Source organism: Echinops telfairi, unplaced genomic scaffold (genome assembly GCF_000313985.2).
Source record: "Echinops telfairi isolate 266 unplaced genomic scaffold, ASM31398v2 ScPeMD7_70;HRSCAF=299, whole genome shotgun sequence".
Lineage (NCBI taxonomy): Eukaryota > Metazoa > Chordata > Mammalia > Afrosoricida > Tenrecidae > Echinops > Echinops telfairi.
Window position 1 is genome coordinate 59793693 of NW_022103968.1, and position 10148 is coordinate 59803840.

Here is a 10148-nt window from a genome sequence, read left to right on the forward strand (position 1 = left end):
TCTGGTTTCCCATGAGTCTTCTGGGGCCGCAAAGTCTTAGCACAGCACTCCATAGTTGCTGACGTGGGTGAATTAAATGTGACTTATCAATGGGACAAAAATAGGACCCAGATACAGTATTCACCTACGTTTATAACTATACCTTCTTCTTCTTTTTAATTTTTTTTAAGAACAACCATTACTGTTGGTCAGTCTCCATACAGTTTAAGTCCCTGGTCACATTCAATGATCTGTCATAATTTATAGTCAAGTTAAATTTACTTTGTTTTGTTTTTCATTTTCCCCAGAGACCCAGGGATCTCAGCTTCTTTGTTCTAGGTAATAAACAGGACTTATTTTTGGCTCTGATGGGCAATTCAGATAAAATCCTGATTTATTTGTTTATTTTGAAGACATTTGAACAACTGGTCAAACCCATGGCAAGAGGAGCTGAGCCCTTTCACCCAGAATAGCTTCAGAAAAAAAGACCCTAAAGCCTGGTTATTTGATTATAGGCCTCATAAGAGAATCCAACAATGTATTAAGTGATTGGCAATATTTTTATATCAGTTCCACCCCCATTATCTTTATTATTGGATTATGGTCCAACAACAGCCTCACCTCCACCCAATGCCCCACCCTACCCCAAATGAAAAAATTTATTCTCCAGGCCGCATCCAAACTCCGAATCAGTTATCATTGAGTCAGTTCTGATGCAGGGCGACTGCGCGTGTGCTGGACTCAAACTTGGCTCTCTCTATGGCCTTCAATAACAGCTGGTTTTTCAGAAGTAGATCGCAGAGCATTCTTCCAAGGTGCCTTTGGGTGGCCTTAAACCGCCAACCTTTCAGTTAGCTTCCCAGCGGGTTTGTACCACCCAGGGACTTCCCAGGCCCCGCAGTCATGCCTAAACACCTATTGGTATAAGTGTGCAAGTTGGTTTCTGTGTTTAAAGCCCGAACATGCTTGTTGTTATAGGGGGAGGTCCCGAGTGCCAGAAAGAGACAAAGAGCCCCTGCAGGAGCGCTTTTTCCGACCGCATTTCCTGCAGGCTCCTGGAGACATGGTGGCTCATGAGGGCCGCCTCTGTCGGCTGGACTGCAAGGTAGGCTCTGACCCATCGTGAGTTTCAAATCTGCTTGTCACTTGCATTTGCTTTGTTTGCTTTTGTTTTGTGGTCTTTTTCTCAGGAACTGGAAGAATGAAAAAAGAGGGCTTTGTTGTTCTCATAAAACTGGAATCGTTCATATTTTGAACCTTAGCCAAAACCAAATGATGATGTTGCGTGAAATTTTTTCTTTTATTTCACTTTTTGAACTTGAAAGAGGAAAAATTTATTAACAGGCGACCCAGAGGAACTCACCTTCCAGAAGATCTGACCTCCGTGAATTTTTTGTCTTTTTTTCTTTCTCTAAATGGCTCCAACGTTTAAGTGTTTGACTACTAGCCGAAAGATTGTCAGTTCAAACCCACCCAGAGATGCCTCCCAAGACAGGCCTGGAATTCTACTTCGGCAAGAAAGACCAGCCTTTGAAACCCCAGTAACGGTGCTGTGCGACACAGCTGAGGTCACCCGGAGTCAGAATCCACTCAACCACATCTTACAACAGCAAAATCTTAATCAAGGTCCTACCAGTAGTATTTCAAGGGCCATCTACCAGGTGACATCATTCAGGGATTTTCCACTAGGTGCTGGGGAAATCTTTCTACCATAAAGCCGAAAGTGTGGTTTTTGCATCCTTGGAGTGCATGGTTGTGTTGCAGCCTTTGAAAGGGTTACATAAAGATAACTCCAAAGCAAGTTATAGAAAGAGGCAGTGGTTTCTCATACTAATTGGCATGCACCCTTCAGATAGTCTATATTCTAATCCTTCCGCCAGAACATAGACTCCAGTTGGGCAGTGTGGATAGCTGTCAGTATCAAGTAACATTTAAATCATATCTTTGGCCCCAGACAAGATGCAGAATGCTATGGAGATGTTAGATGCAAATTAGTTAAAACCTGCGGTTGAACTTGCATAGAGACTCCACTTCTGTTGGTGGTCCCTTCCCCCCCAATGGCTGCTTGAGTAATATTTAGGGTTGATTGCTACGTTTACCACCGTAACCTCTAAAAATTGCATTCCCCAGGGAACTTATTTTAATGTGGTAAGTAGGGAATGGCATTTTTAAAACTCCCCAGGCAGTTATAATGTGCACTGAAGTTTGAGAACATCTGTTTAATACCTACTCTTTCCTTAGCTGTGTCATTTCTTATTAAGTGCCTGAGTAAGAAACATTTCTGAAATTGATACTGCCCCAGCCAACTCCATGCCACTGCGTTGACTCCCACTCATAGTGACTCAGTAGGACAGAGTTGAATTTACCCTTGTGGGTTTCTGAGACTTTACAGGAGTAGAAAGCCTCCTCTTTCTCCCCAGGAGCAGCTGGTGATTTCGAACTGCTGACCTGTGGTGAATAGCCCAACATGAAACCACGACCTCACCAGAATTCCTATGTATGCTGATGCTGCAGGACTAGTTTATTTATTCATTTAGCTTTTGAATTTTCATTGTGAAGAATGAGAATTCTGGAACACTTGGTTGTGTTCGTGTGGAACAAAGGAATACCGTATGATTTAAAATCAGGAAAGGGGTGTGTGTCTTTTCACCATACTATTTCATCTATATGCTGAGCAAATCATCTGAGCAGCTACACTGTGAAGAAAAACACAGCATCAGGATGGAGAAAAACTGATTAAGAACCTTCAGTATGCAGAAGACAACACCTTGCTTGCTGGAGAACCTTCAGCATGGATTACAGCTCAACATAAAGAAAAAATGTTCTCACAAATGAACCAATTAGCAACATCATGATTGAAGGGAGAAAATATTGAAGTTATGAGGAACTTCATTTTACTTAGATGCAATCAGCATCCATAGAAGCAGCAGTCAAGAGACCTGAGAACATACTAGATTGGTTAAATCTGTTGCAATAGATATCTTTAAAGTGTTGAAAGCAAAGCTCTCATTATAAGGGCCTTGTGGGAGAAACCAGCCCCTCACCACTATACCAGTTTGGTAGGCGCAACTATATGGCTATGATATACAAATGATAAAATATGTTAGTCTGGGTACTTTCGAGAAACAAATCCACAGAAACTCATGTATAAGAGAGTTTTATATAGAGGTTAAGTGTACATCAAGAAAACATTCCAACCCAGTGCTGCCCAAGCCCACAACTCCAACATTAACCCATATGTCCGACACCAATCCACAAAGTCCTCCTCCATCTCACAAAACACACACAAAGTCCTCCTCCATCTCACAAAAACACACAATGATGCCGACTGCAGGAGGAAAGCCGAGTCAGTGAATGTGTAAGCATCTCAGCGCAGGTAGGGGTCTCCACATGGGTGCTCCAGCACCCAGGGCTGCATTGGGGTAGGTCCATGTGGCTTCTCCTCAGGGATATCTTGCAGAAAATGAGCCTTGCCAGCTAAAGCAGGGAACTGCTAAGGCAGCTGCACCCTGGTCCGACCATCAGAAAGCAAGAGACCCGAGAACTAGAAAGGCGAGGCTCACTGAGCCATTTATCCCTCCGCCCTTCAATTAACCCCATATATGTTTATTGGCCAGGTTGGCACAATAAACTAACTACCTCAGCAACTATATGGTTATGATATACAAAGATTATACTAAAGTCACAGAGTATAGGAGAGAGAGTAAAATAAAGAAGTCATACACATTTCATGGTAGCATGCTCACCTCAGTCCTTGGTGGTCCACATGAGGATGCAGGAGGAAAGGAAGGCAGGAGAGACTATTTCTAACCAAGGCTTATATATCTGTGGGGGGTGGAGTAAGCCCCCCTGATTACAGATGACCACATACACATTGCCATAGGCAATGCAAGCAATAGGAAGGGGAGGTATTAGGGGGTAAATATGTGGCAAGATGGGCAGACCCTAAACTCAAGATAGTAGCCTAACCTTACCCTGTTTCCCCGAAAACAAGACAGCATCATATTAATTTTTGCTCCCAAAGATGCACGAGGTCTTATTTTCAGGGATGTCTTATTTTTCCATGAAGAAGAATATGGTACACATTTATTGTTTATTGTTTTATTAAAAGACCTCGCACTTCCTGTCTGCTCCAGCTGCGCTGCGGCCAACAGTGAGCTGCACGGTGGTGCCCGCTGCTATGGTCCAGAGTCCAGAGTTATGGTAGCTTGGGGCGGGGGGCTTGTTTTCAGGGAGGTCTTATGTTCAGGGGATGCCTTATCTTTCAGCGAGAAGCAAAACTGTAAGTAGGTCTTATTTTGGGGGGTGTCTTACTTTCGGGGAAACAGGATAGTCATCCTTGAGTGGTCCTGACTTTGCCTTCAGGCTCTCCTTCAAGGGAACAATCCCTATCCTTATTGGAAGGGAGTGGGCCCTACTTAGGGTGAGTCGGACTATACAGTCTGGTTCCTCTAGATGGCTGATAACCCTTAGGGAGAATAACCTCTGACCTACTTTCATTGACCTCCTCATGTACAGTCATTGACCATGTGTATCACGCAGCGTCTTGGGTTTGGCATATATTTGGAGGAGACAACTTGGGAGAAATCTCTCTGTATCCCACAGGGCCTGACACATGCCATGGTGTTTTTAATTGCCTCCTGGGTGATAGCACCTGACAACACAATAACAGCAACAGGGTTAGATGAATTAATTATAAGTAAGTACATTATATTAATTATGACTTGAATTGGGATCAAAGTAGCATGCCATTGAAATTCATGGAGTAGGTAAGTAAAGTGTGGTATATATGAAGAGGTGTCAAAACATTTGTGGAAAAATTTTACTCTCCTTTAATTCCGTGTGTCCATGAACTTTTTGAGGCCCCCTTCATACATACAGATACTACACTTGATCTTAGTAGCTGAAAGGCTGAGAAGCGATGTCTTCATACATACAATGAACTAATTCTCAGCCATAAAGAGGTATGAAGTTCTTCGGCATCCATTAAGTAAAGCGATATGGTGCTACCTCAAACCACTGGGAATAGAAATCCATATGAGTCAGCAGTACCTCTGTACTAGGTATATGCCCTGAAGAAGAGCCATAACACAAACAGATATATGCACACTTGTGTTCGCTGCACCACTGTTCACAATAGCAAGAAACAGCTTGCATGCTCATCAGTAGAAGAATGAATGAAGAAACTTTGGTACATACAAAAGAAAAAGGGGTGGGAAGCCCAATGAAACCACAAAGCACCCCAAGACATGGGTGGACCTGGAGAACATGAGGCTGAGCGACATTGGTCAATCACAAAAGGACAAATATTGCATGAGAGCACTACTAGAAGGCTAAGAGGCAAGACGAAGGCTCGCACACCAAAGGGAACCATGCACTAGAAGCTGACCAAAGGGAAGTCAGAGACCCACAAAAGGGCAAAGAGACCTCGGGGAAGCAGGGCGTGGGGGAGGTGAGTGATTTGAACTGGAAAACGGTTCAACCCAGAGTCGATGTCTGAAATGTAACACCCCCTCACCTCCTGCTGCTCCCCTAATTCACAAGTTCAAAAATCATCCCTTAAAAAATTGATATCAATAGGTATATCCCACCCAGAGCAGAGTATGGAGCTTAAGAAGATGATAATAACAGGCTCTAGAGCCAGACTTCTCGGGTTGGAATTCCGCCTCCTCCACTTGCTGGTGGTAAGACCATGAGTGGCTATTTAGCTTTTAGTCCTCTCTATGTGAAAACTAACACTTTATAAAAACTCATGAACTCTGATGAGGATTCGATAGGTTAATGCATGTAAAGCACTTAGAACCGTGCTTAGCACACGGTAAGCTCCATGTGTTGAGCTACTGTTATTATTAAAAGATGGTTTTCTTTGAAAGAGGTTTAAGTACATTCAAGAGGGTGTTCTTTGTGAAACCATTTTCGTTAATTTGGCATACAATAAGAAAAAGTCAGTTCACTGGAATCTTCAGATGCGGCCATACCACATAGGACTAAGAAAGAAGGGATGTCAAAGAAAAAGGGGAAAAAAGACTTTCTTTTGGTTAAACTCAGAAAGTGACAAAGTTCATGGTCTTCTCCAGGATAAGTCAATAAAGACTTAAATCTTCAACAACAGAAACAAAGGAACGAAGTCTTGACACATGCCACAACATGAATGAAAGCTGAGGGTGTTGTGTCGGAACTAAACAAGGACAAATACTTTGTGCTATCACTTACATGAGGGAAAGCCTGCTAGCACAGTGGCTTCTCATTGGGCTGCTAACCACAGGTCATCAGTTCAAAGCCACCAGTGGTTTCACAGGATAAAGATGAGACTTTCTACTTCCATAAAGATTTACAGTCTCAGAAACCCGCAGAGGCAGGTCTACCCTGTCCTACAGGGTCACTATGAGTTGGCATCAACACAATGGCAGTGAGGTCACTTATATGCAATAAGCAAAGATCTAGAAACCCAAAGTAATGAAAGGTTACCAACATAGGAGGGAGGGGAAAACATGGGGTTTTAACTTGGACTGTAGTGTGGGTATGGTAATGAAGGTAGGATAGTTTGGGAAAAGAGAGGGAAAGTAGCACACCTTGTTAATTTGGTAATTCATATCACTGTGGTATCTATTTATTTTGTATAGATGACCATGAAAAAATTCTTGTAGCAATCAGTATGCAAAATATAGTAAGCTGAGTAAATGTGTGATCAATTTTGGCTGCACCTCAATTATACTTATAAGCCCCAAATAAAGCATGGAAGGCTAGACTGCAGGGTGGTGTTGGATGCTGTTATGTTCAGCTCATTATGACCCCATGTGACAGAGCCGAACTGCTCCATAGAGCTCCCTACACTGTCACCTACGTCTCAGATCCCTTCTCCCACGGAGCCACGAGGAAGTTTGAACCACCAGCTTCTCATGTCAGCAACTGAGTGCCTAACAGCTGTACCGCCAGGGCTCCTTGTGGAATAGAAAGCAAACCTTGAAATCACTCGCCCTTTTCTGATTTTCTGGCTGCAGACAGGTGTCTACAGAGCTCGGGAGCGCCTTAGCCTTCCTCTGCAGGAAGAATGGCCGCCAGCCCACTGCTCTGGACCCCCTTCTTCTTGAGTCATTTCTCACCATGCCGTGTTTTCAAATGAGTGCCTGGCAAAGGTGAAGAATTCACGCACCCGAAAAATCTGCTTGTCACCAGCCTGCTGTTTACTTCAGCTGCCCTGTCCTTTCTTAGGTGAGTGGCTTGCCACCCCCGGAGCTGACGTGGCTGCTCAATGGCCAACCTGTGCTGCCGGACACATCCCACAAGATGCTCGTCAGAGAGACAGGAGTCCACTCGCTCCTCATTGACCCGCTCACTCAGCGGGATGAAGGGACCTACACTTGTGTTGCTACCAACAAAACCGGCCAGAATTCCTTTAGTCTGGAACTCACCGTAGTAGGTAAGTTTTGCTGCCAGGACCCCTAACCATACTCTCTCCAGAGTCATAACCCACTCTGACTAAATACCAAACCCATCTCAGTTACCCCATCGATGTCATAAGGGTCAATACTTCTTATATTGTTTTCAAAGTCATATTGATAAGCTAAAATGTCCTGTGGCTTATTGTACATATGATGCATGCAATCAGTTGGAGCCATTATAAGTTAACTGGTTGACTGCTTAAATGTAGGTTGCTTGCCCTAACACTAGGCTCTTGTGCTTTCCGTACCTTTCCGTGACTTGGTCCCTTGGCCAGGAGCGCCCATCTCTGTTTGGCAACCTCCTGTTCCCTCCGAAACTCCAAAACCAAACCCACTGCCCTCGAGTTGCTTCTGGCTCATAAGGACCCTATAGGACAGAGGAGAACTGCCTCTGTGGGTTTCTGAGACTGTAAAGTGTTCTATAGGACAGAGGAGAGCTGCCTCTGTGGGTTTCTGAGACTGTAAAGTGTTCTATAGGACAGAGGAGAGCTGCCTCTGTGGGTTTCTGAGACTGTGAAGTGTTCTATAGGACAGAGGAGAGCTGCCTCTGTGGGTTTCTGAGACTGTAAAGTGTTCTATAGGACAGAGGAGAGCTGCCTCTGTGGGTTTCTGAGACTGTAAAGTGTTGTTTTTTAATGAATCATTTTATTGGGGGCTCTTACAGCTCTTATAACAATCCATACATCAATCGCATCAAGCACATTTGTACATAGGTTGCCATCATTTCCAAAACAATTTTTTTCTACTTGAGCCCTGGGTATCAGCTCCTCTTTTTCCCCCTCCCTCCCCCACCCTCATGAACACTTGATAATTTATAAATTATTTTTATTTTCATATTTTGCACCATCTGCTGTCGCCCTTCACCCACATTTCTGTTGTTCATCCCCCTGGGTGGGAGGCGGTGTACATCAATCATTTGATGGGTTCGCCCTTTCTCCCTCTTCTCCCTCCACCTTCCCCCTACCCTCATGGCATTGCTACTCTCATTCATTATTGGTCCTGAGGGCTTTCTCTGTCCTGGATTCTGTGTGTCGAGAGCTCGATATGTACCAGTGTACATGGTCTAGTCTAGCCAGATTGAGACTGTACATATTTAGGGGAGTAGAAAGCCTCATTTTTCTCCAATGGAGCAGCTGGTGGTTTTGAACTGCTGACCTTGCAGTTAGCAGCCCAACATGGAAACCGACTACACCAGCAAGCACAGCTATTCCTTCCCGTCTGCCTCTATTTTTCCATAGCCCTGGGAAAAAGAGGGACACTTAGAGTACTTATGGCCTTCTGGGTAATTGTTTACTTCTCTACCTCCCTGGAGAGGTTATGCGCTTCTGAGGACAGATGCTCTGGCCTGTTCTGTTTATCCCAGTGTCTGCCTCAATGCTTGAAACATTCAGCAAGTGCCGAAGCCTTAGCTAAACAAATCCTGACCTTTGCAGATGATATGAACAGTCCACAGTAAAGCCTGTAGAGGACAGACAGCAAAGCATCATCACCTTCCAAGGACCAAGGACCAGGACTGGCAAGGCAGGAGGCCAGCTGGAATCCAATTGTAGAACAAAGGAATTCTAGCCCTGCCGTCTCCCTACAAAGTGTGGCCCGTTAAGAAGTCAGGGTGGCTTCAGCCTGACAATCCTCTTGACTAACGACCCATTCCTACGGGATTGTTTTTGAATTTCGTCACCCTTAATCGCATCTTGCTAAAGAGTATGAGGAGCCCTGGTGGCCTAGTGGTTACCGGTGGGCTGTGCTCCGAATGGTGGGCAGTGGGATCTCTCCAGGAGCATGCCTGAGCTTTCCGTTCCTGTCCGGGAAACCGCACGGGCTCTCGGAGTCACCAGGCCGCAAGGCAATGAAAGCGAAGAGGGGGACCCACTGCTTGCACGAGTTTGCTGAAAGAGTGAGTCTCGAACCCTGAAATAGGTGCTGTCTTGGCTTTCACTGGTATTGGCAACAACAAAGCCTTCTTAAGAAGCTCCATTTGGGGCTATTGTTGTTTTAATTAATCTGTCAAATCTTCTGTAGATGTGGAGTTTTCTAAATAAAAAGGTTGGTGATAAATTACCATAACCACTACAAAATAAATCCTCTGAATTTTTAAAGGATCTGTTTTAGTAGTTTAAAAAACACTATTTCTGAAAATGCATCTTTGGGGGGAGGGGAAGATAACACACACACACACACACACACACACACGGCTCGCACACCGGTGGGCGCAGTCCCCTGGGTGCTGCTGCTCCTCTTGTGGAGCTTTCTCAAGGCGCTGGTCCTCACTCTGGGAGGAGAGGAGGAATTCGGTGCGCGCTCACTCCGCCACATTCCAGAATCCCAGTGCATGTGAGACAGCACCGCAGGGTCCTCCCGGTTCCAACCCGAACGTGCTTTCTCCGGCACAGCCAAAGAGGTGAAGAGGGCGCCCGTGATCCTGGAGAAGCTGCAGAACAGCGGGGTCCCCGAGGGCCACCCGGTGCGGCTGGAGTGCCGCGTGATCGGCATGCCTCCGCCCGTGTTCTACTGGAAGAAGGACAACGAGACCATCCCGGCCGCCCGCGACAGGATCAGGTAGGGCCCGCCGCACCCAGGGGGGTCTGTGTGCTCTCTCTCTCCACCGCGGAGCGGGGGTCCCTTCTCTGCACATCGCCATTTTGAATACCTTCCCTTTAAGTTTAAAAACATCGAGGAATGGATAACGATTCTGCATCATTTCTTTATCGCGCGTCTGCAGTCACGTTG

The 10148-nt window shown here is 45.3% G+C and overlaps 1 protein-coding gene across 2 annotated transcripts in view; it reads left to right on the top strand.

The window, feature by feature from the left end:
• The window catches only part of MYPN (myopalladin), a 127070-nt gene that overhangs the window by 108569 nt on the left and 8353 nt on the right, over window positions 1-10148 (top strand). For both annotated transcript variants that reach the window (XM_045291667.1, XM_045291668.1), the window contains 3 exons: window positions 958-1084; window positions 7192-7399; window positions 9812-9977. In XM_045291667.1, the coding sequence (XP_045147602.1) occupies window positions 958-1084; window positions 7192-7399; window positions 9812-9977 (501 nt within the window). The remainder of the gene's footprint in view (window positions 1-957; window positions 1085-7191; window positions 7400-9811; window positions 9978-10148) is intronic.